Raw genomic sequence first — 26,672 nt, 5'->3', positions numbered from 1 at the left:
TGATATAACACCTGCCTAAACACTGGATAACAAGGACAAGAACAGCTATAATCCTATAGTTACTTTAGTAATTACGATTTACTAAGTACTTATTCTATGCCAGTTATGGTACCAGTCACTTTATACGTACTAACTCATTTAAATTTTCATAGAGATATGAGGTAGGCACTTTAAAAACTACCCATTTTACTGATACAGTTAACTGAGGCATATTAATACCATTTTCTTTGAGACCGATGGTTTACAAACCCAAAGTATATGGGTCCTCATAGTTCCATATACTCTGGTTTTCATGGCCCAAGAGACACAGTGTTTCTTTTTCTAATATATCCTTGAGATAGGAGGACAGATTTTATCTCTATTTTTTACATGGGGAAGTTTAGGTAAAAAAGAAATGCCCCAAACTGAGTTTGAACTATGTTTCTGAGAAAGATTTGATTCCAGATCCAGTATTTTTCTGACATCCTAGCAGATTCCTGTGGCTGTAGAGTCTGAGCCCGCCTGAGCCACACCCTCACTCTACAGTATTCTAACAATGAAAAATTTGGCAGAACCTGTTCTTGCTCTAGGATTGAGGGTTTTCACTATCATACCACCTTGCTTATGTATGTAGAAGATGGTCTATACTAAGATCTTATATTTATGGCACCTACAGTGGACAGCTTTTTTTTTTTTCCCCCTGCCCAGTACTCAACCCCTTTCCGCATTTGGGGGAAACACCATCATAAGAATACTGGTGGAAGTCAGTAGGACCCAATGTGCTCTCTCTCTGCTTTGATATCAATGGAGCTGACTTTTGACATAGATTTGGTCAGTGGACACTCCCACTGAGGACTTGAATTCTCATTTCCTTTATATTTGTGTCCTTTGCAAAGATAGTGAGAGCATTCTTGGTGCTGCCAGATGGCATTGTGCTTTCGTTTTTTGATTCTACAGAGCCATCTTAATTCCCGTCCACCTCTCCTGCCATCATTACTTCATCATTTTGGTGGTTCTGTGATCCCCCTTTTCTATGCAAGGTATCTGGAGCTCCTTTCCTGCTTTCAGTCAAGAATGTGAATTGAGTTAGAACCTTCTGTAGTTTGTGAAGTCCCTCCATATACCTTCATGCTTCGGGTCAGAAAAACAACTTCATCTTCTATGTAACAGATGAGGAAACTCTAGCTACCCTGGGGCCTGATAGCAATTTTAGTTATTATTTGATATGCAGGCTGGCTCCGAGGAAAATAGCACATTCGGGAGATGTTTGGGCTGCCTTTTAAAAACTCTGCATAACACGTAATCATTATGTCCTTTATGCTCGCCCTGCTGTGATGCTGAGACTGCCTGGTGGTCTGGCTGGATGAGCACTGTGTTCTGCTCAGTCCCTGCAGTGTAGATGGGGGAGGAACCCATCCCCAGCTCCCCTGTAGGTCTCAACTGCAGCTCCTCAGGAGCTGACGTCACTTGGGCCCAGGGCAGCTCTCTCAGCTTGGGTGGGTGTGCTGGGGCCAGGGACTGAGCCTTTTCTCTAGCTACCCATTCACCCAGGGAAGAAGGGGAAGGGACCAGGGTGGGGCTTGCTGGGGAGCCAAGCAGAGAGTACTATTTAAAGCTGCATGTTTGCCAACATATAGTATAACACCCAGTGCTCATCACATCAAGTGCCCTCCTCAGTGGGGAAAAAAAAAAAAATTGAAAAAAGGAAAAGAAAAGAAAAAAGACTGGGAGACCATCCTGGATTATCACAAGGGCCTTTCAATGTGGAATAAGGAGGCAGAAGTTCTAGACTCAGAACTGTATGATGTGTGAACATCTCAACCAGACATTACTGGGTTTGAAAATGAAAGGAGGCCATGAGCCAAGGAATACAGGCAGCCTTGAAAAGCTGGAAAAAGGAAATAAATTTTTCCCTAGAGACTCCAGAAAATAATTCTAGTCCTGCCAACACATTGATTTTAGTAAGAAACCCATGTCAGGTTTCTGACCTACAGAATTTTAGGATAATAAATTTGTATTTAAAAAAAAATAAAAAATAAATCTGCATGTTTGCAGGAAGAGCCTCTCTACGTGTCCTTCCCTTCCACCTTCCCTTTCTTGTCTTCCCCAGCGTCTCTTCCTCTGTTCCATTCCCTATTCCCGCCCATTCCTGTGCTGGTTCTTCCTGCTCAGGAGCCTGCACCATCTTCCCAGAGCCCCGCCAGTCTGCTTTTCCTTCCCTCAAGTATTCTTGAATTGGGCTGTGTTCTTCTCAGTGCGAGTCCTTTCTCTTCCCGCCCTTTAATGATGCTTTTCCTAGAGCCCTATCTCTGCAAGCACGCTTTTACTACTTTGTAAGCCCCACATGGGTAGGAGCCAAGTCTGGTTTTGTCAACAGAGTATGACCAGGGAGCAGGCACAGGGCTCGCTTGACAGAAGCGGGCAGGGACTGAGGAGTATCCATTCCATGAAAGAATCATGAAAGTATCATCCATGAAAGAATGATTGCAGGAGTGAGTCAGCTCTTAGCCTCCTTCCCGGCTGTCTGATGTTACCGTCCCTGCTCTTCTTGGAAGGAGAAGGAGGAGCCGTAGGTGAGGCATGATGCCTCCAGCTTTGTTCTCTTTTCTCAAGATTGCTTTGGATATTCTGGATCTTGTGGTTCCATACAAGTTTTAGGATTGTTTTATTTCCGTGAAAAAAAAAAAAGTCATTGAAATTTTTATAGAGATTGCATTGAACGTACACATTGCTTTGGGTGGTATGGGCTTTTTAACATTAATTCTTTCAACCCGTGGGCAGGGATCTTCCCACTTGTGTCTTCTTCAGTTTCTTTCATCAGTGACTTATAGTTTTCAATGTCTTAAACGGCTTAAAATCGTAGTAAGACTTGGAACACCGCGAATTAATTGTGAAAAGGTGCTGCCCGATCCGTGTTGGTGGAGAGCCGCTCATCCACACTCCGCAAGCCCTTCGGCAGAGCCGCCAGCCCAAACGGCGCCCCGTGGTGAAAGGAGGACGGAGGCGCGGTGGAGGCCAGCGGGTGGAGTCCTCGGGCTCCCCTGGGACGCTGGGAACCGGGGGCCCCGCCCCGGACGGCCCCGCCTCCACCCTGCCCCTCCCGGTTCCGCGGCGCCGAAGGGCCGGCGGCGGTGACAGGTGGCCTCCGGCCTGCGCGGGGACGCCCCCGCCTGCCCCCGCGGCCCCCGCCTGCCCCCGCGGCCCCGGCTCGGCCCCCGGCCCCCGGCCCCGACCCTGCCCCGGCTCTACCCCGCGGCCCTGCCCCCGGCTCTGCCCCCGGCTCTGCCCCGGCCCTGCCCCGGCCCTGCCCGGTCTCTGCCCCGCGGCCCCGGCTCTGCCCCCGGCCCTGCCCCCGCCTGCCCCCACGGCCCCCGCCTGCCCCGGCTCTGCCCCGCGGCCCCGGCTCTGCCCCGGCTCTGCCCCGGCCCTGCCCCGGCCCTGCCCCGGCCCTGCCCGGCCTCTGCCCCGCGGCCCCGGCCCTCCGCGGAGCGCGCTCGCAGCCCCGGGCAGCCCGCAGGCGGCGCGGGTGTCGGGCTCGGGCGGGGGCGCCCTCGGGCGGGGCGGCGGCAGGACCTCCCCGACGTCTCCCGGGAGGAGCCCGCTCTCCCCGCCTCTAGCGTCCGCCCGGGGGCCGGGCAGGCGGGCGGGCGGGGCCGCGGCCGAGGCCGGGAGCCCGGGGCCGAGGCCGGGAGCCGCAGCCTGTGCTGCGCCGACTCTGTGGCCGGAAGCTCCGCTCGCCCCCGGGTAAGAGGCCCCCGGCGGCCGACCTCGGGCCGCGGCCAGGGGAGGGGCCCGGGGGGGACGGAGCGGCCGCAGGCGACCGTGGGCCCGACCTGCCCGCGCAGGTGCGACGCTGCGCGGCCCCGGCGCTTCACACCGGCCCTCGCGCCTTCCGCGCGGCGACACCCGCCGCCGCCCCCGCCGCCGCCGCCCCCGCCCCCGCCCCCGCCGCCGCGTCTGGCCCTCGGTGGGGACTCGGGTCTGGCGGGCGCGGAGAGGCCGAGCTGCCGCGCGAGCCGCCGGGCACGGTGACCAGCGGAGTATCCGTGGCCTCGGGGGGACTTTGGGACGCCTCCGCCTGCTGACGTAGCCCCTTGGCGCCGTCCGGGACTGGACTGAGCCCGGGACCCGCCGTGCGCCCCCGGCCGCGCCCGAGGCACCCCCCGCGGGGAGCGGGCAGGAGGGCGCTTGGGGCGCTGCTCGGCCGGGGCTGGTGCGAAGGAGGGGCTCGGGGGCTCTGGGGGCTCTGGTGGAGCCGGGGCTGGGCTCCTAACGCTGCTCTGCACCTCTCCTCTTTATGAAAGTCCCGATCTAGCTTCTAGCTTCTTGCTCAGAGACGGCGAGAAGAGCCTCCGCCTCCGCCGGGCTTCTCATGGCTCCAATACACGGTTCTGGCCCATGTTTGCACCACGCACCCCCTCGGCAGGCTGGTCGGGGGAGCCGAAGGAAGGCTTCTCAGGACAGTACTTTTATTTGTATTTATTTATGATAGAGAGAGAGAGGCAGAGACACAGGCAGAGGGAGAAGCAGGCTCCATGCAGGGAGCCCGACGTGGGATTCGATCCCGGGTCTCCAGGATCGCGCCCTGGGCCAAAGGCAGGCGCCAAACCGCTGCGCCACCCAGGGATCCCTCAGAACAGTACTTTTAAAGCATAAAATAAAAGGCTATTTCTAAAGCAGTTATCAACATATATTTTTTTGAGATTTTATTTACTCATTCATGACAGACACAGAGAGACACACACACACACACACAAAGACACAGGCAGAGGGAGAAGCAGGCTCCATGCAGGGAGCCCAACGTGGGGCTCGATCCTGGGTCTCCAGGGTCACGCCCTGGGCTGAAGGCGGCGCTAAACCGCTGAGCCACCCGGGCTGCCCCAGTTATAAAAACATTAAAAGAATTTATAATGTAGTAATATAAGTGCTTTAAAGAAAGCCTAACACATTGAAGATCTAGCAGCAGATCTAATAGCTACTATGATTTTGAAGTAGTAATGAGCATAAACAATATTTCAAGATATAGTCAACACCTATGATATAAGAAAACACCTGTGATTTTTAAGTATTTATTTATTTATTTGAGAGAGAGAGAGAGAAGAGAGAACATGAGAGAAAGAGCACAAACGCTCACAAGTAGGGTGGAGGGGCAGAGGGAGAAGCAGACTCCCGCTGAGCAAGGAGCCCAATTCCAGGGCTTGTTGCCCAGGGCATCATGACCTGAGCCAAAGGCAGGTACTTAACCCACTTAGTCACCCAGACACCCCAACACATGTAATTTCTATTGGTGACAATCATAGGTATTGCTAATACAGCGGTGGTTTTTGCCTATGTGTACAATTGAAGAAAATGTTAAATTTCAGTTAGAGATTAGTAAAAAAATAAAGATTCCTGCATAGTAGAAAGGGCACTCCCAGAGGTCTGGTGACATGGCTGTGGTCTTGACACTTCCATTGACTAGCAGCATGACCTTGGCTTTTGAACTTCTCTGCGCCTTAGCTTTTTCATCGCATGGTGGAGATGATTGTGTCTTCTCATCTATTTGAGTACCGAGCATCACACCCGGCACAGAAATGTGAAATAAATACCATTTATTATCTGTCTCCCTCACTGGACTACAAGCTTATGGCCAACACCATTGGGGTCCCCAGTCCTAGTGTATGGAAGGTACTCAATAAGGAATGAATTGCGGGTTCAACCCGTATTGAATGAATAAGCGGATTGGAGAGGGTTGTTTTTGATTACATCTAAAAAAAAAAAAAAACCAAAATTCATTAAGGAGACAGCTGGTGGTTCGAGATATGACTATTTAAATTTTGGGCTGCTTTTTTTTTTTGCTGACTGAACATATAAACACATCTGGACCTGGTGCGCTGGAGATGTCAGTCAGGGCTGATAGGTTGCGTGACTGGGTCTGTGCAGCTGGTGTTCTGCCAGAGAAAATGAAACTGAATGTTGATAGGAAACCAGGATTCTTCTACAGACCAGTTTCTTTTCCATCTTGTCTATGTCTAGGCTTGTTAATCCGATATGTGGTAACACAGGAAATGTCTAATAGGAAATGGAGACAGACCCATAATGATACATTTCTGGGCATAGATGCATATTTTTTCCCCTCACCTTTCCCTGCCCCAACCACCCACTATATAAGTCCTCTGTGACCCTGAAGACTTGGTAAATAGCAGCAGTGGGGAGAAGTTGCTAGAAGCTGCCCAGACTAGGCCTGAAGCCAACTAGTTGCTGCCTTTCTTTCTTTCTTTTTTTTTTTTTTTTTTAAGATTTTATTTATTAAGAGAGAGTGTAAGTGTGCATGAGCAGGGGAGGGGCAGAGGGAGAGGGACAAGCAGATTTCCTACTCAGCCTGAGGTGGGGGGGTCTCCATTCCAGGACCCCAAGATCATGACCTGAACCAAAGTCAGATGCTTAATGGGCTGAGCCACCCACACGACCCCTAACCAGTTGCTTCTTAATTCCCAGCCTTAAAAGTCTATATAGTTTAACAAATGTGGATGGTAACAGGAAGAAGAAAAGTAGGTCCAGCTAGACATCCCTGAGGTTTACTTTGTAAGAGTGCTAACGTGTGGGCAGTAAGACAGGAAGAGAACTTTGAAAGAAATATGAAATTTAGAACACACTGAGGCTAATTATGTTTCTAACTTTGGGAAGGGCAATACTGGTGTTATGGACAGACTCGTGTACCCTCAAAATTCGTATGTTGAAGCCCTAACCCCCAGTACCTTGGAATGTGACTGTATTTGGAGATAGGGCCCTTAAAAAGGTAATTAAGATTAAATGAGATCAAAGGGTGGGATCTAATCCAATATGACTGATGTTCTTAGAGGGGGAAGAGACACCAGGGGCAAGCCTGGTTATTCTTTTACATTCTGTGCAATAATTCACAGCTCTGATGAATCTAACTAGTAGAGTAAGTACTCCCATTTGAGTACCTGCTTATGAACGTCTGTTTCCCTTTCCCCCTCATTTAGAAGCTCACAGTGTTTTAGAAAAGAAGGGACCTTTGAAAACTCCCAGTCCAATCCTTTATCCATGGCTGGAGAAAGCATGGCACAGAATGGTTAAGGACGAGCCCTGCATGGCACCGCCTGGAATGTAGACCCAGTGTCCTGACTCCTGACGCACCCCTCAGACAAAGCTTCACCAAGATGGGGAACTGTGTCATTTGGTTAGGCACAGGACAGACCCGGGCTTAGGGAACCTGGTATACCTGTTACCTAGCCTACCCCTTATTCTGTTCTAACAATTAAAGGATTGAGTTTGGCATCTCTTCAATCATGTTCAAACAACAGATGTATAACTGGTAATTAAAGAGTCTTCTCTCATTGTGTTAAGACCTCACACACTGGTTTCCAGGGAATGATATGCTTGATTAATTGGCCAGTCCTTGTTTATAATGAAATTCCCCCCTCTAACCCCAGCACTCCTGAGCCTGATGAGTAATTTTATTGTGATCATTTAACAGATTCAGCCTAAGCTGATCCCTTCTGTGTGACTGGGAACTCCAGTGTGTCCTGTTCTACAGTCCGGGGATGGGCACACATAAGCATATGCAGAGGAAGCCTGGAATATACTTGAGTAGAGGCCAACTGTGAATGATGAACTTGAAGGAGAGCCAAATTGTTATTATTCGTACGCCAGAGCATGAGTGGCCATACTCCCATTGGCTAAAGCAAGCAGAAAAGCAAGGCATTTCCTCCCTACCACGTAACTCAGTCAAAACCTCTAACTTTCAGCTGAGCTGAAATAATCCAATTGACTGACTTATTTCTTCCTTTTCCGGAGCCAGTGTGCGAGAATTTTCCTTTTGTAAATAGATTTTTTTTTTTCTTTTTAAATAGCAAATATATGGCTTGGTGAGATTGTCCCTCCCCCACTATCAGATTTTCTTGATTGTAAAATGAGTGTAGGCTAGGGAAACCTGTAGGAAGTGTCTTGGCAGCAAAGGGGCCACTGTTCCATTCCATTGCCAGGTCTTCATTGGTAAGTCTATCAGTAACTCTTCAAAGACATTTCTTATGCTTTGTTCCGAAGGAGTTAGGGAACTAAAGAAATCCAATGTGGCTCTATCCCCTGAATCATCAGAGAGCAGTACATGATATTTGTTTCCTGGATGATTTGCTCCAGGTCTACTACCAGAACACTTGCTGCACAGCTTAATATTTAAAATATTAAAATATTTATCTATTTTTTAAATTATTTTTTTTAAGGTTTATTCATTTATGATAGAGAGAGAGAGAGAGAGAGGCAGAGACACAGGAGGAGTGAGAAGCAGGCTCCACGCTGGGAGCTCCACGCTGGGAGCCCCACGCAGGACTCGATCCCGGGATCCCAGGATTGCACCCCGGGCCAAAGGCAGGCGCTAAACCGCTGAGCCACCCAGGGATCCTCACTTTATCTATTTTTTAAAAGATGTTATTTATTTATTCACAAGAAACACACAGAGAGAGACAGAGACATAGAGGGAGAAGCAGGCTCCCTGTGAGGAGACTGATGTGGGACTCGATCCCAGGACCCCGGGATCACGACCTGAGCCAAAGTCAAATGCTCAACCACTGAGCCACCCAGGCACCCTAAAATATTTAATTTTATAACAGCTCTGTAGAGTTCCACCATGGCCCTGTAGGCCTAAATGAAAATTGCCCAATTTTGTTTATTTGCTAACAATATAGTAATCCAGTTCCTGAACACCCAAGTGGTGACAGCGCTGCCATTACTCAAGAGGAGGTGTGCCAAGAGGAAGGGCGCAGCCTGCATTATGTCTTTGCAGAACACCACCCATTGGACTTTTAGGGGGTGTGGTTTCCTTCTCTCCTGCCCTGCTTTGGACCTTGACTGTACTTTGAATAATCGAACACTGTTACTTACACCCTCTCTTCAGTATATCCACCCGAGTAAGGTCATAGTTCACATTCTTTCATCTTTATCCCCTATAGCTAATTAGTCATAAAAAATCGTTCAGAATGTGTTTCGTATTTATGCCTTCATCTGTGCTCTCATTGTTTATTCCAAGCCCTCACTGGTGCCTGAGTTTCTGAAACAGCCACTTAGTGGGACCTTATATTCTGGTCTCTCTTGGTAAAACAGACAGACCATTCTTTTTCATTGCAGTCCCCACAGCATCTAGCACCATGCTTGGCGCTTAGCAAACACTTGGAAATGCTGATCTCAACTGAATTGCTCCAGCTCATCCTCTATACTTCCCCCAGGGGATCTTCTAAGGCATTGAGAACTTCCAAGGACTCTCCCTGCCAAGGACTCTCTCTAAGGGACAGGTGATACAAATAAGCAACATAGCCTGGGTGGGCCTGGGGTGAACTGGAACCCATGACTGCTCAGCTCCAGCTAAGGGTTGGCATGAGAGAATGTGGGCTTGGTGTTATGAGGCCAAGAACCTGGAATTTTTTTGATAAGATGTCTAAAATTTTTAATATTGGTGCTAATTAAAAATTTAAGAAAACACTGAGAGCAAAACACAGCTCTGGTCTGCATTTGGCCAGCAGATTGCTGCTCTGTGACCTGTGATCCCTAGATGGGATTGCAGTTGTCTGGGGTTAGGCTCCCAGCCTAAGCTTCAGTTACATGTACTTCTCCAATTATATTTCTCTCTTCCCAGTGGACACCTGTATGCTGTGGGCTGCCCTCCTCCTTGTCGACAGTTACACGATGCTCATTCTAGGTGATTCACTTTCCAAACTGCAAACCAAACACCCCGGAACTAACCCACCCAGGCCCTTACCTTGCCTGCCCTGTTACTCTGTTTTCTGTTTCATATACTTCCTCTCTCTTCTGCGACTTGGATATCAGTTTTGACTTTTCTCCCAGGGTGCCTTTTGCACCTCTCATTCAATTATCCTCTTTCCTCTACTCCTTCTTATCTGAATCTTTATTTGCATTTCTAGTGCCAGCTCCTATTCAGGCCCTTATCACTCACACCTAGACCACTGTGCTAATCTCCAAATTGGCCTCCAGAACTGGTTTGGTTTCCCTTCTATTTAAATTGCTCCCTGAGGGGATCCCTGGGTGGCTCAGCAGTTTAGCGCCTGCCTTTGGCCCAGGGCACGATCCTGGAGTCCTGGCATCGAGTCCTGAGTCCCGCATCGGGCTCCCGGCATGGAGCCTGCTTCTCCCTCCTCCTGTGTCTCTGCCTCTCTCTCTCTCTCTCTCTTAAATAAATAAATAAATAAATAAATAACTCCCTGAGCAGCGGCTGGGGAGTTCCTCAGTTGAGCATCAGACTCTTAATTTTTTTCTTAGGTCATGATCTTAAGGACATGGGATTGAGCCCAGCGTCAGGCTCTGTGCTCAGCATGGAGTCTGCTTGTCCTTCTCCCTCTGCTCTTCTCCCTGCTTGCACTCTCTTGAATGAATGAATGAATGAAATCTTAAAAAACAATTGCTCTTTGATACCAGATTCATTTTTCTTAAAACTATTCCCTCTGTTTTGTCACTTCTCAAAACTGATTTTCAGTAGAAAGTCTCAACTCCCTAGTGTGGCCCTTCAGAATTGGGTTATAATATTTCTTTCTTGTCTACTCTTCTATTCCTCTGAACAACAGCCAAATCTGGTTGACCTTCCACTGCCCAAACACATTCTGGGCCTTTCCATCTTATCAGCCAGGGTCTCTGGGAAACAGTCAACACATTGAAACGTGTTATTAAGAAGGGTTTAATGCAATAACCATTTACAAAGGTGTGGGTAAGGTTAAGAGAAACTGACAGGAATGGTGAAGCAACTGTATTGATTCAAAGCCTGAAAAAGCAAATAGAGGGTGTGATTACCAGAACCCTGAGACTGTGTGGCTCAGTTGGTTAAGTGTTTGCCTTTGGCTCAGGCCATGATCTCAGGGTCCTGGGATCTGTGAGTCGTCACCCCGCCCCCAGTTGGGCTCCTTGCTCAGCCTGGAGTCTCCTTCTTTCTCTACCTCTGTCTTTCTCTCTCTCAAAAAAAAAAAAAAAAAAAAAAAAAAAAAAAAAAAAATCTTAAGAAAAAAAACACCCTGAAGAAAACTGTAGCTGAGGGCCATCCCACAGGAGTTCAGGCTTTTGGTTGAGCAGGTGAGTTGATGCCAATCTCCGAGGTCTGCTCTCAGGCCTCAGAGCAGAGCAGAGAAGGCTGGAGTGAGTTGCATAGGCAGGCACCATCTCTTTCATTCGTTTACTGATGCTCTTCCCTCCTCTTGGTTCACCCATAGCATCTCCACTTGTCAAATGCTGCCAGTCTTTTACTTCCTGCTGAGATTCTGTTTCATGGAGCTTTCGCTGATTACTCTTTCTCTCTTCAAAACACCTAAGGTGTTTGACTTGTATTGATTACATTGCACTTTACTCTGTCACGAAAGGGTAAAGTTAGAAGTGTGCACATCATTCCTTTACTAACTTGAGAAGGGATATACCCTAGAACTTTGTGTTTTCCTCCACACTCTGTAAATTTTTTCAAAATGAATTAAGTCCCATAAATCTGTTCATCCTTTAATTCTCTTTTATTTTAATATATTTTTAATATTTAAATTCAGTTTGCCAACATGTAGTATAATACCCAGTGTGCATCTCATTGTTAATTCTTTTTTTTTTAAAGTAAATATTACTGGTGTGGTCTGAATGTTTGTGCTCCTTCCAAAATTCACGTGTTGCAATCCTACCCCCCATTGATGGGGTCTTTGGGAGGTGATTAAGTCATGAGCCTTCATGGATGGGATTATTGCCTTATAAAAGAGGATCTGGAAAGATTCAGAGCCAATTCTAATACATGAGGACACAGGAAAAAGGCCCTCACCTGACCATGTTGGTGCCTTGATCTTGGACTTTCCAGCCTCCAGAATTGTAAGAAATATATTTCTATTTATAGGCTACTGTGTCTGTGGTATTTTATAGTAGGCTGGGCAGACTAAGGCAAGTACTGAGATCCTTCATGGTGGTAGGTGTTGTGCTTGGTGCTGAGACTAAAATGGTGAGCATGTCACATGGGGTCTTTGTACTGACAAAATTTACTTTCCAGGGGAATGGAGTACATGGTACTCCCTTGCCCCCACCCCCCCATTATTATACCCTCCTGAAATACCCTGATCTCAGCCTTGGCCCAACATCCAGTCCAGGTCACAGCTGCTCTTAATCCTCTAGCTCAATTCGATTCTATAAGTTATGTTACCTTCCTTGCCCTTCTGGGAACTTTCTTCTGGTCACTCAGTTATTTGTTGGCATTTTGATATATCTCTTTTCCCAGAGAGATTGAAAACTCTTGGTGGTTGTGGACTCTGGTTCTATCTAGACTCTGATCGTGTCTCTCCAACATGGGCTGTTCCTGTCATCCCCCAGGATAGTCAAGATAGTGGGTGGTAGTAGGCAAAAAACCTCTGTAGTCTACCAAGTGTGGAGCACCAAACTCTGGCCACCTCTGTAGGAACAGTTGCCAAAAAATGGGGTAACTTGATTTTTTACCCCTCTACGATCTCAGGATTAGTGGAAGGAGTGTTAAGGTTGACTTTCAAAAATCTGGGTTTATATCCAAGCTCTTAGATTCAACTAGAATGTCACTTAACTTCTCTGAACCTCAGTTTCAGCATCTATAAATGGGAATAACAATACGTACCTCATGGGATTGTTGTGAAGATTGAGTAAGTGATGCATCAGTTTCCTACTGCTCCTCTAACAGATTGCCATGGACTCGGTGGCTTAAACAATTCAATTGTTGTTCCTACAGTACTGTGGTTCAGAAGTATAGCATTGATCTCACCAGAAAATCAAAGTGTCAGCAGAGCTGCATGCATTCTCTTTGGAAGCTCCAAGGGAAAATCTGTATTTTTAAAAAAGATTTTATTTATTTATTCATGAGAGACAGAGAGAGAGGTAGAGACATAGGCAGAGGGAGAAGCAGGCTCTCTGCAAAGAGCCTGATGTGAGACTCAATCCCGGGACCCAGGGATCATGACCTGAGCCAAAGGCAGATGCTCAACCACTGAGCCACCCAGGCATCCGAAGAGAATCTGTTTTGTTTTGTTTTCCTTTTTATTTTCCAGCTTCTAGATGCTGCCCACATCTTGGATACATGAACCGCTTCCTCTGTCTTCATAGCCAGCAGCTTTGTATCTCTCTGATCTTTCTTCCAGAGTCACACTGTCCCTCTGGCCACAGTTGGGAAAGGTTCTTCACTTTTGAGGATCCATACAAGGGCTCACGTGCATAATGCAGTCACTTTCCCCATCTCAAGGTCCTTAACCTTATCACATCAGCAAAGTCCCCTTAGCTTGCAATGTAACATGTTCATAGATTCCTAGGAATAGGACATCTTTGGTAGGGGGGATGATTCTGCCTGCCACAGTTCATACTCTGGCTTCCAAAGATTCATGCTTATCCCATATACAAAATATAATCACTCCAGGGTCCCCCAGTAGGTCCCCTATAAGAGTATTAACTAAGGTACAAAATCTAATTTGAGTCTCATTAGCTCCAAAGTCTCAATTTCATCTTGGGAGTAATACAAATTATGTGTGACTGAGGCTGTAGGTATGATCCATCCTAGGACACAATTCTTGTTTATCTGTGGGCCTGTGAAACTCAAGAAACAAATTATCTGCTCCTAAAATACAATGGTAGCATAGGCATAGGATGAAAATTACATAGGTTCCGGTGAAAAATGGAGAATATAAAAAAAAACAAAAACAAAAATGGAGAATATAGAAGGAAAGAAAGGAGTCACTGGTCCCAAGAAATTTTAAAATCCAGTTGGACAAATTCCATTAGGTTTTAAGACCTGGGAATGATTCTCTATGGTTCCCAGCTGCCTGCCTTGGGCCATCCTTGCTTGTCATGAAATGTAGCATGTGTTTGCCACTTGGTAGTCCTAGTTAATTTTTGTTGAACACTTCTTTTCTGAGTTTATCTCTTTTCTTTCACATTTTCCTAGAAACAGCAAGAAGAAATCTGGCTGCACCTTCAACACTTTGCTTGGAAAAATCTTGGCTGAATGTTCAATTTCTACTTTTCTGCATAATTCTACTTTCCACATAACTGTAGGACGCAATGACCTTAAGCCTTTTGGCCCTCTATGACAAGGATCCTTATTCTCCAGTGCTTAATAACACATTCCTCACTTAAACCCTCACCAGCAGAGCCTTGAATGTTTGTACATCTATTGTTTTGTCTGTCCATGATGATTTAGGTGTTCTCTAAGGTAATTTGTTTACCCCCACTGTGTTCCTCATTTCCTCCTGAGTCTTCCCCAACACAGTTGTTGACAGTCATGCTTTAACAGTGTGTTCAAGACAATCTAGACTTTTTCTGTCATGCTTTTCAACATTCTTTCAGCCTCCATCCATTGTCCAGCTGTGGCAAGGTCCAAAGTGGAGAGAAAATGGGGAGGAAATACCCCAACTTCTCCTGTTGTCTTGCAGCTCTGGCTAACACTTACTACCTACTAAGCCAACCAGAAGGTGGAGGGAAAGGGAGTCCAGGTGATGTTGTTGGCAGCTCAGGGCCTGAGCTGGGCAAAAAATGGGTGTGGAGCAAATGGGAGGGGGGGGAGGGGGATGAAGACTTGCACAGAAGTTTCAAAAAAGGGGCACCTTGGGGATCCCTGGGTGGTGCAGCGGTTTGGCGCCTGCCTTTGGCCCAGGGCGCGATCCTGGAGACCCGGGATCGAATCCCACATCGGGCTCCCGGTGCATGGAGCATGCTTCTCCTTCTGCCTGTGTCTCTGCCTCTCTCTCTCTGTAACTATCATAAATAAATAAATTAAAAAAAAAAAAGGGGGGGGGCACCTGGATGGCTCAATCGGTTAAACGTCTGCCATCAGTTCAGATCATGGGGGTCCTGGGATGGAGCCCTCTATCAGGCTACCTGCTTAACAGGGAGTCTGCTTCTCTCTTTCCCTCTGCCCCTCCCCTCTGTTCATGCTCTTTCTTTCAAATAAATAAAAAAATCTTAAGAAAGTTTCAAAAAATGTTTAAGTATTCAAACCATTCATTTGATTTATGTTATGCTAAGGGGTTATGCTAAGAAAGGTTTTTTTGTTTTGTTTAGTTTTTAAATCTTAGCAATGATGTAAATGTCCACTTAAAATTTCTTCATTTGATGGGTTATTTTAAACATTCTAATATTCCAATTAGACCTTATAATATTAAAAAAAAAAAAAATCTTTCCCCCGGAATTTGACTCACTTTACTCTTGGCCTACATTAGCATTTGTTGGCAAATCTGCAGTTCTTCCCTTAGTATCTAAAGCTAATAGACTGGGAATGGGAACAAGAATGGGATGGGGAAATTGTCCATCAGCATAGGTCCTTGTGTGCAGAAGGTACTCAATGAATACTTGTAGAAACAGTCTTAGCAGCATGAAGATTTCATGAAACTCTATTCTTTCCATAAAGATACACTTACACATTTAGCGTAGCTAAATATAATTTAATTTGCAGATCTTTTGTGCAGGAAATAAGTTTATAAATAAAAAAGTAGCTTAGATCATGATTCCTGATTTTGGGTTCTGCAGATTTAGCCACTCTATGATCGAGACAAGTTTAGCATAAATATGAGTATGCATGTGTATTTATATCCTGTAGAAAACTCATTCCTTAAACACCTTTCTGAGCACGTCTGGCTGATGACACTTCCCGTTTACCAAGGTTAAATGGGTAAAAAGAGGTGAAAAAATTTTCCTTGGTTGTAAAGATAGCTCATTTAAGTAGAGCAGGTGGTGAGAGTATGACAAAGGAAAGAAGAGTCCAGTTGTCTAGTCTTCCAGAGTAATTATTGCATTAAAAAATCACACTGTATCTATGTTATTTAGTTGTAAAACTTTGGCCCCATCACCCACATAATTATAACATTCCACAGTAATATGTAATTAAATTGCTTTGTAAATGCTCTGCCACCTGACAGTTTAGTGGATATGTAAAGAGAAGGAGCAGAGAAACTTTGTTAAACATATTAAATCTTACAACATGTCAGGAGATGACTGTTAGGAAGGAAGAAGTTTTTACTCAGGGCTCCCCAGGCATAGGAGCATGATACACCACATCTGGCCACATGGGGAAGCACCTAGCAGGAAAATTGAGGGGAACACATGGGCAAAGTCTATATTGTAGTTTTGGTGAGGCAGGGGGAATGGGCTGACCAGGTTCCGGGTTGGCTAATTTGAATACATTTTAATAGGCTTTGGGGGTGTAGGGGCTACCCTCGTTGTCTGGATGTCTGGCCCTGAATAATTAGGGCATAGGAATATTGCCTTTTGGAGTGTAAAAGCCAGGTGGAGGAGGTGGTTTGAGGTATGGGTTCTGGATGGTTTGGTTTATGTAACAGAGGTGTGCTCCCAGACAAGTGATTTACTGTCTCTAGGAGTTAGCTCGCACTGGAGGGGCAGTCTCAGTAGGATTAGCAAGGCCCCCAAATGTCAAACAATTAAAAACATTATTAATACAGTAGAACTCAAAACATCTCCAGGAAGGTTTCATGAAATGTCCAATCCAGTGCCATTGATAAGCACCACAAATATGACTGCACACTTCACTTGCATGTACTTCAGATTAAGATGAGATCATATTAAGGAACCATGATATTTATGAGACAATGTTGGACATTTTCTTGAGACCCCAGAGTGATACTAATCCAGTCCTAGTAACAGTTCCCTTCCTGTGAGTTTTCCAGATTTGGACTTGCCTTTTATAGGTTAAATGGGAGGGTATGATAGTTAATTTTATGTGGCAACTTGATTGTTTGACGTTTGGTCAAATAGTATTCTGGGTGTGTCTGTGAAGGTGTTGCTGGAGGAATCGGTAGAGCAAATTGCCCTTCCAATTCGGGTAGCCTCTTCCAATCAGTTGAAGGTCTGGAGAGAACAAAAAGGCTGACCTTCCTGCTAAGAAGGAATCTTTCCTGCCTGACTGCGGTGAGATGGGGCTTTAGTTTTCTCCTGCCTACACACTCGAACTGCAACGTGAGCTCTTCCTGGGTCTTGAGCCTGCTGACCTTTGGATGAAAACCGCACTATTGGCTTTCCTAGGTCTTCAGCTTGCAGACTGCAGATCTCGGGACTTGTCAGCTTCCGTGATTATGTGAGCCAAGTCCCAGGAATATTCTCCATGGATCAGGGAAAGTGATGATGTTTGCTTTCCTTCTCTCCCTCCCTCACTCTTTTGCATCTCCTCTGGTTGAATCCTGTTTTTATTTTTTATTATTACTTATTTATTTAATTTAAAAATAATTGGCTGCATGCCATTGAGAATATAACCAGTATCCTGCAGCCTTACTTTTTTCAGTTGTAAAATGAATATAATGTGTCCACCTCAAGTGTCCAACACAGTGCCTGGCACATAGGAATCTGCTGTAGGATAGTCATGAATCGGTTTTATAGGATCTAGCTTCTGACTGTCTGGAGAAGCCATATTATATCAGGAAGGAGTGGGAGGGGGATTGGCAAAACTGGTAGAAGGAGAGACGTGAGTCCCAGAGAGGTGGGTGGACAGAGTGCCCTAAAGGAGTGCTATAGGTACCAGAGGCGGATTTATCCAGAAGTAAATGAAGTTTAAGCTCAGGGCCAGGGTCTTGTAGAGGTCCTCATGGGTGCAGGGAGTTCCAGGAGGGCAGGAGCAGCCAGATTGCAACCAGGAAGTATTCCTATGCTTGTATTTCTGATAAATTGCCTAAAAGAGAAATCAGATGAAACAGTCCTGAGTCACCAAGAATCTCAGACATTTATTGTAATTTCTTTCTTTATGCATGCTAATATTAACTATTGTATTTATTTTTGTCTTTGTGACTTCAGTCTCTAAGTTGTATAGACTTTGATGACCATAAAACCAGAATCTCTCCTTGCCTAGAGTCTTGGCTCTCTGGGAGATGGTATGTGGGGCTACGTGGAGTTGCAGGACCCTTTTGCCCTGCCTAGCCCAGCCCAGCAGAGTCTGTCCCAAGATCTGGAGCTGGGTAAAAGCCCTTCTCCGAGTTGCTAGAATTGCTAGCTCTTGCTAATGCCTGCATTGCTACTCCAGGGGGCATTCAGAAAAAGTTGCTGTTCACATTAAGGACTCACTGTGGCTCTAGCCCTGCCTCTGACTCATTGTGTGACCTTTGGAAGATCCCCTTGCCTCTCTGAGCCTAAGCTTGCCCACTTGTAAAGTGGTACCAATACCTCCAGGGAGGGCTCGGGGTGAGCCCTGTGAGTTGCACAGCTCTCCGTGCACATGGGAGGGAAGTATGAGTATAATTGTGTTGCTTTTCCCTGTACCTCTATTATCTTGCTATTACTTGAAATATGCCCACAGCTTACCATTTCAGTGACGAAAGAACAAAGTTACTGCCCACTCTGACACACTGGTTTTTGATTTTTGTTTTTTGCTGTTTCATTCTTTTTTCTTTTCTTTTCTTTTTTTTTTGTGTGTGTGTGTGGAAACTTTTCAGTTTATACAAAAATATACTACCATGGGGAATGCCCTCATATATTCATAGTTGGCTTCAAATTGTTATCAACTCATGGTCACTCTTGTGTCTTCTAAGCTCCAACCTACTCCACCTCCTGTAATATTTTCAAGCAAATTCCAAATCATTGCAATTGTAAGAATCTCAGTATGTATGTCTAAAAGATAAAGGCTCTTCAAAAATGACATCACCCCTCCCCAAGAAATGTCATGTTTTTTTTTTTTTTTTCAATTTGTAGATTTCCTCTATGCCCACTCCACAGGGGGCAGGAGTTATTTTAAATTTGAATGTCAATAAAATTCAACTAGTAGCATTTCCCTTCAATTATCTCTTAGGTCTAATAGCACTGTTAGAACTCGGTTGAGGAATCAGTTTGAATTAAACCCTGCTGCTTAAATTAGTGATGTAACCTTAGGAAAGTTCTTTAAACTTATACTAAACCTCAATTTTCTCATCTGTAAAATGGGGATACCAACATCCCTTTTACAAAGCAATTGTAAGAAGTCTCTGAGAGAGAGTAAGTAAAGTACAACTAGTAAACACTCAGTAAATGTAGCTGTTCTCAATTATCACAGTTTCTCCCTACTTTTTCCTAGCAAATCCTGTCTTCTGGAAGTAATTTGGTTGAGAAGTAACTGAGGATCACTAGAGGGCTGATTTAAGTAAATAAGCCTAGAAAGCCCAAGGGGGAGGAGCCTGTGGAGGAAGAGGAGTCTTTCAGGAGTCTCACCACCTGGGCACTAGGTGAAAGCTCCACCTGTGCTGTGTGCACAAGGCTCCCTTGTGTCTCAGAACTGGGACCCCAGGGATTCAGACCATCAGGACAAAGCAGCTCAGAGTAAGCTTGGCCCAGGGAAGCCAGAGTGGGAGGAACAGAGTGGGTGGCCAGAGCTGGAGGCTGTTCATTATCTAATTTTCACCTTGATTTTGGAAGTGTTCTACAAAGCTGACAAGTTAAAAGTTGGCTTTGTGGTTATTGAAACCCGAAGCAAGGAGGGCCCTGCCTGGTGTAGGCTTGAGGTAAAAGAATTGTGAACCATACAGAGACCCACTGTTTCCCAAGAGCGAAAGTAGCTGAAAGGTTAACTATAAGTCTTGCTGGCCTGATGGGTCTTTCATTAAGAATGCTCTGAATAATCCTTACACAGAGGCCAGCTCTGTTTGAACTCAGCCAAGTGTCCTAGCTGACACCCAGTGAGTGGCATGTCACATGGCATATGATTAGGGAGATTTTGACACAGGTGATCTGCACTGCCTCTGCAGGAAAGGCCAGCTGTGGAAAGGGTGGAATCCCAAAGACTTGTCTGGACCAGGGCCTGGAGCCAGTGACCAGTGATAGAAGTAGGAGATGCCCAGGTTACGGCCTCGTCTTTGTCAGCTTGGATTTTACTTTGCCAGTTAGACTACAGATACAGCAAAGCATTTATTTTGATCCCCTGCAGGAGGCACTCAACTGATTTAGGATTAACTGAAGAATTTTTAATCTAGTTTAGAATCATGAATTGATTTAATTATAAAATGTATTGCATGCACTTGTTAAATGAAAGTTAAATTTTATTGATTTTTTTAAAAATGTGTCTGTTTCACCTTGTAAGAATGTAGAGATAAAGTGGCTGTGGTCTTCTGTATCATTGGTAGTTAATTCTTTTTTTCCTTAGAGGTGGGGAGGGCAGAGAGAGAGAGGGAAGGAATTTTAAGCAGGCTTCATGCCTAGCACAGAGGCTGACATGGGGCTCAATTTCATGACCCTGAGATCATGACCTGCGCCAAAATCAAGAGTCAGACGCTTAACCTATTGAGCCACTCAGGCGCTCCTCATTGGTAGTTAATTCCTATTTCTTAACCTAATAAGTAAATATGTTTTAGGTTATCTTCTTGAGAGACTAAGAAATCATCTTAGATTTATGCTTAGTCATTTGATTGACAGAAATACTCTTGTTTCTTTTCGGTTGACTTCAGGGTCAAATTTAGCCTTTCTTTTCTGTTTGCCTTCTGGTTAAGGTTGTGTGATTGTTGCTTCCTTTGATTTTTTTTTTTTTTTTGGTTGTTTCTGTAGACTTGGTTTAGGTCAATATCAGAAAATTTTTAAAAGATTTTATTTATTTATTCATGAGAGACACACAGAGGCAGAGACATGGGCAGAGGGAGAATAGGCTCCCTGTGGAGAGCCCGGTGGGACTCCGTCTTGGGATGCCAGGAGCACGCCCTGAGCCTAAGACAGGTGCTCAACCACTGAGCCACCCAGGTGCCTCCAATATCAGAAATTCTTATTGGTGCCTGAGTAATGTTTTCAGACACCAAATGTACGGTATTTCCAATGTCAATTCTCTGACACCCAGTGGGTGTCCAACAATTAAATTCTGGCATTAACCCAGAGTTAAATCAGACCCCACAGCTTAAGGGCTCAGCCCCACAAGACTGCCGCCACTTCAGATGTCATCTGTAAATAGGGTTCCAGGGGACCCACACTTTTACCTGGCTGACTACATATTTGTGGGTCTTCATGATCCCCCCTTAGGTTTGATAATTTACTAGAATGACACACAGAACTCAGGAAAACACATTACTTATGCTTACTGGTTTATTATAAAGTTTATTATAGCTCAGAAACAGCCAAATTGAAGAGAGCATAGGTGGGTGGTAAAGAGCTTCCATATAGCCACACCCCTCATTGCACTTCCATGTGTCACCAACTCAGAAGCTCTCAGAATCTCTGTCAAAAGTTTTTATTGAATTCAATCCTCAGGACGTTCTGTTTGATGACTGTTCCTAATGAAGCTGATTAAACTATTTGAGAGGACTTTGTGTTTGTAAATACTGAATCCAGAAACAGGCTATGAATAGCTGCTGAAATAGAACAGAACTAGCCTTCTTGGTGAATGAGCGAAATATTTGCATAAATTCTTCTTCTCCTTCATTTATTTGATAGAGCATAAGCAGGGGGAGTAGTGGGGTGGAGGGGGAGAAGCAGACTTCCTGCTGAGCTTGATCTTGACATGGGTTTGATCTCAGGACCCTGGGATCATGACCCAAGCCAAAGGCAGATGCCCAACCAACTAAGCCACCCAAGTGCCCCTACTTTAAAAAAAAACAAAAAACAAACCATGATGTGTTAGGCTGGAAGGGAACTAGGAGTTAAATATCCTTAGATGTAGTGGCTAGAAACCAGAAACCTAGCCAGGCCTCCTTCTAGATCATTACTGTTTAACTCTTTCCAGCAGGTTTAAGATGTAGTGTCAAGACCATGAAAAAATGGTTTTCCTTTTCTGGAAAGTAAAGACTTTTGCTGTGATTCTGTCATTTTTATGAATAATCTGAAAAGGCAGGATGTGATAACTGTTCATCATAAAACATCTTCTTTCCTGGGGCACCTGGGTGGCTCAGTTGGTTAAGCTTCCAATTCTTGATTTCAGCTTAGGTTGTGATTTCAGGGTCTTGGGATCAAGCCCTATGTCAGTCTCCATGCTCAGTGGGGAGTCTGCTTGAGATTCTCTCACTCCTTTCCTTCCCCCTTGCCCTACTCGTATATGTACATGTATGTGCATGCATGCTTCCTCTCTGTCTCAAATAAATAAAGGAATCTTAAAAAAAAAAAAACAACAACCTTCTTTCCCTACCAAACAGCAATATCCTACTTGATGATTTTCTCCACTCCTCAATCATTGTATTTTTTTACTTTTAAATATTTTGTTTATTTATTCATGAGAGACAGAGAGGCAGAGATACAGGCAGAGTGAAAAGCAGGCTCCCTGCTGGGCCCCTGATGTGGGGACCTGATCCCAGGACCCCGGGATCATGATCTGAGCCAAAGGCAGACACTCAACCACTGAGCCACCCAGGTGCCCCTTCTCAATCGTTTTTTAAAAAGTGATCAAATTGAGTGATTTTTAAAATGTAAAATCTAGAGTTCATTAAAGAAAACTTGAGAAAAGCACACACAAAGATGAGGAAAAATCAATTATAGTTATATCAAAACATTAACAGTTAGGTGTCAGTACCATAAAAAAATAATTGCCCTTTCCTGGATAATGTGGAAAATATATCTGGATTTTTTAATTTAACATTATCAATAGGCAATGTTTTGTTGTTGATAAAGATCACAGAGATGGGAGAGTACAGTGGTATAAAGGAGAGGCTCTGGCACCAGAGTGTTTGGATTCAATTCTTAACTCACTACCTACAGGCTATTTGATCTTGAAGTCGCTTAGCTGCTCCCTGGCTCAATTTTATCATCTGTAAAATGGGGATGATGATGGTGTCCAACTTCCAAATTGAATGTTTATGTAAAGGACTTAAGACATGTTACTTATCAAAATAAAGATTTTATTATTATAACATTAATGTATGTCTGTAGTAGACATTTTATAAAACATAGAAAGGCAGAAGAAATAAAAATCACCCATTATCGGGTATAATTATACTTTACTTAACCTCTCCCCTGATATTTTGACATTCAGACCTCTATTTCTGCCCCATTGAATCAGTCCTAAATTAGCATTGGTTAGGGGCACCTGGGTGGCTCAGTGGTTGAGCATCTGCCTTTGGCCGAGAATGTGATCCTGGGGTCCTGGGATAGAGTCCCACATCAGGCTTCTCCTAGGGAGCCTGCTTTTCCCTCTATGTCTCTGCCTCTCTCTGTGTGTGTCTCTCATGAATAAATAAATAAAATCTTTAAAAAATATAAAAAAATAAATTAGTGTTGGTTAAACCAGTCAGAGATCTGAGCCTTCCCTGGCCAGTGTAAGCTTGTGTTTTTTTCTGTAACCAGGATGTAATCAGATCCTATCCACAAACCAGTTAGCTGAGGGGGTCACCATATTAGGAATGAAAATGTGAGAAATATCTTTGTAAAGGTTTTTTTTTTTTTTCTTTAGCAGGAGAGGTTATCCCCTTAGCCTGGAATCCCAGAAATGGAAACACATGGTCAACGGATGAGAAATGTTATTTTCTAGAAGGGTTGACTGATTTTAAACTTGTAGCTACAATTTATGAGCCGGGCCCATTTACTGTGGGTGCCAAATCCTACCCTCCCACCTCCCCTGGCTCCTCAGATCTGAATTTTTTTCTTTTTTCTTTTTTTTTTTTTTCAGATCTGAAATACTGAGGAAGTTGTTGGGAGTGCAAAAACTCTGGAAGAGTTTTTTTTTTTTTAAAGATTTTATTTATTTATTCATGAGAGACAGGCAGAGGGAGAAGCAGGCTCCACAGGGGAAGCCTGATGCGGCACTCGATCCCAAGACCCCAGGATCATGACCTGAGCCGAAGGCAGATGCTCAACCACTGAGCCACCCAGATGCCCCTTCCTCTTTTTCAGTTGGGGGGAAAAAGTCATATAATTAAATTTTTCCTATTAAGAAGTTAGTGACCTAGAAGCGTCACCCAGCTGGGTGCCTGCATTTTAATAAAGGGTTCCTAGAACATTATTGAACCCACAGGACTGAACTTAATGGTGGAATCTGAGGCAGTGAAATACCCAGAGAGGGTGATATATTGAGTCTGGACCCTCAAGTTATGCAAGTAGATGGTATCCAAGGTGTAAGGTCAGTTTTGTGAATGGGGTGAAGCCAGGGCCAGCTTCTGAGAAGCCTTCACGTTGTCACTGCCAAAGCACTAATTGCTCAGCACAGACACACATTTCCCTAAAGGTAAAGTGTGTCTCTGGGAGACACTGAGAAGGGGAGATTGTTTACTGAGTTAGGTGTAATAAAAGACCGGTCAGCAGCATGTGCAGATTCTTTACATAAAATATGACTTTATGATACCAGGCAGGGCTCCTTTTATGGCTTTTTTATCATCTAGTTGAAATTACCAAGGGTGTGGAGGGCTTTGGCTTACGTGTAGCTAGTGATTTGATTAAATTGCGTGTCCATGGGCAAGCAGAGCCAGGATTCCTCTGAGTGGGTCCAAGGCCCTAAATACCTTGGTCTGAACTCTGACTTGCAGGTGGTGGGTTTCTTAGGAATGTTTCCGTCTCATCTAGATCTGGGGTGCCAGGAATTGTATAGTTGTTTCTCTGTGGATCCCTATATCTTTGATGGACTAAAAAGACAAACAGTTACAGAGGGTGCCTGAGAGGAGAATGGGTGGCAGCTGGATAAACCACAGGATGCCCTCGATTCATGGATGGACAAGGATAAGTATGGGCAAATTTTTAGAGAGCTTAACAGGTGAGGCCTACGTAGTTCACAAACGAAGTCCCAGGTGTCCTGAAAGAAGGAGGAAGGGAGGAATGGAAAGCTTAGCTGATTGTTAATGATCAGTAGAGTGTTCCCAGGAGACTTTTGACCACAGCCAGGTGGAAAGATGGTCTTAAGAGCAGATGATGGGAGCCAGCTAGAGCTGGTCAGATGCCAGCCTCCCCTTCCTCCCTGAAAGAAATTGCTTTGGTCCCATGGGGGTCCCTACTTGCTCATAGCCTTGTCTGTTCCTTTCTAGCCTGATCCAGCCTGAAGATGACCCCCCTGGCCACTGCTGTGTCTGGCCCTCGAGCCCGGCTCTTTGCCTGCTTCCTCAGGCTGGGCACCCAGCAGGCTGGCCCGCTTCAGCTGCACACGGGTGCCAGCCTTGCAGCCAAGAACCACTATGAGGTGCTGGTGCTTGGTGGGGGCAGTGGTGGGATCACCATGGCTGCCCGCATGAAGAGGAGAGTGGGTGCCGACAACGTGGCTGTTGTGGAGCCTAGTGAGGTAAGCGCCCCCCTTTGGAGCATGCGTGTCAGGGGTAGGGTGTGGATGGCTGTCAGGCGCTATGCTGTCATGTTTCCAGGTGAGTGCTTCTCCTGGGCACAAAAAGGATTGGAAGATGAGGAAAGGGAGCAGGAGCGAGAGAGAGAGAGAGAGAGGACAGATCTAGGCTTTTTTTTTTTTTTTTTTAAGATTTTATTTATTTATTCATGAGAGAGACAGAGAGGCAGAGACGCAGGCAGAGGGTGAAGCAAGCTCCCCAGAGGAGCCTGATGGGGGACTTGATCCCAGGACCCTGGGATCGCGACCTGAGCTGAAGGCAGATGCTCAACCACTGAGCCACCCAGGTGCCCCCAGATCTAGGCTTTTATGTTCTTCTCTGTATTCATTTCTTAGGGCTGCCATAACAAATGATCACAGACTGTGTGGCCAAAAACAATAGATTTATTGTTTCACAGCTCTGGAGGCTAGAAGCCCAGAGCCAAGATGGTAGCAGGGTCATGCTCCCTCTGAAGGCCGTGGAGGGGAGACAGAATCTGTCCCATGCCTCTCTTCTAGCTTCTGGGGGTTGTGCACAATCTTTGGTGTTCCTTGCCTTGTAGCTGGCCGCACTCCAAACTCTGCCTCTGTCTTCACAGGGCCCTCTCTCTGGTGTCTCTAATGTCTTCTTATTTATTTATTTGATAGAGAGAAAGTGAGAGAGCACGAGTGGGGTAGGGCAGAGGGAGAAGCAGACTCCCTGCTGAGCAGGAAGCCCAACACGAGGCTCTTTTCTGGGACTCCAGGATCATGACTTGAGCAGAAGGCAGATGCTTAACTGACTGAGCCACCTAGATGCCCCTTCATATACCTTTCTTTAAGGACATCAGTCATTGGATTTAGGGTCTACTCTAATCCAACATAACCTCATCTTAACTTGATTACATCTGTGAAGACCCTATTGCAAATAAGATCACATTCACAGGTACTGGGGTGAGGACTTAACCTATCTATTGGGGAGAGAAAGTTCAACCCACAAAGGCCTCCCAAATCCAACCTCGAGTCCAGAAGAAAATCAATGGCCATTGTACTTTCCGTCCTCTGTCCTAGTCTGGAGAATGGGTGATGAGGTGAGAGGCAGGGAGGCCTCTGGGAAAGGTGCTAGTGGGTTTGAGAAATTTAAGTGTAAGGGATTTCAAACAGATTATAAAGCAGAAAAAGGTAGAGGTACCAGGAAGGAATCTGGGAAGTGGTTCGTAAGGCACTATTTTATGCAAAACATTTTAAGATGATCCAGTAGCTTCAGAAAAAAATATTCCAGGGACACGTGGGTGGTTCAGTGGTTAAGCACTTGCCTTCGGCTCTGGATGTGATCCCTGGGTCCTGGGATCGAGTCCTGCATCAGGCTCCCCACAGGGAGCCCACTTCTCCCTCTACCTGTGTCTCTGCCTCTCTCTCTGCATCTCTCATGAATGGGTAAAATCTTTAAAAAAAGAAAAAATGTTCCAGACTTTTGGTGGTTTGACTAATTTTCCTAAGGAACTAGGTGTGTACCAGTTGGGAGCTGTGTCTGTGGAGGGAAGCAAAACAGATCCAGGGCCTGTTTGGT

General features: G+C 45.4%; 1 protein-coding gene across 5 annotated transcripts in view; it reads left to right on the top strand.

Annotated features, from left to right (window-relative positions):
• Positions 1-26,672, top strand: part of SQOR (sulfide quinone oxidoreductase) — a 66,582-nt gene that overhangs the window by 14,671 nt on the left and 25,239 nt on the right. The window contains exons 1-2 of one of the 5 annotated variants that reach the window (XM_041742690.1): positions 3,556-3,723; positions 24,837-25,087. In XM_041742690.1, the coding sequence (XP_041598624.1) occupies positions 24,854-25,087 (234 nt within the window). In that variant the 5' untranslated portion in view covers positions 3,556-3,723; positions 24,837-24,853. Of the gene's footprint in view, positions 1-3,555; positions 3,724-16,852; positions 16,873-24,327; positions 24,348-24,836; positions 25,088-26,672 lie in introns of those variants that run through there. The other 4 variants (XM_041742686.1, XM_041742689.1, XM_041742688.1 and 1 more) reach the window with 4 other exon arrangements.

This window comes from Vulpes lagopus, chromosome 2, assembly GCF_018345385.1.
Source record: "Vulpes lagopus strain Blue_001 chromosome 2, ASM1834538v1, whole genome shotgun sequence".
Taxonomy (NCBI): Eukaryota; Metazoa; Chordata; class Mammalia; order Carnivora; family Canidae; genus Vulpes; species Vulpes lagopus.
This window is presented reverse-complemented; position numbering and strand designations above follow the sequence as displayed.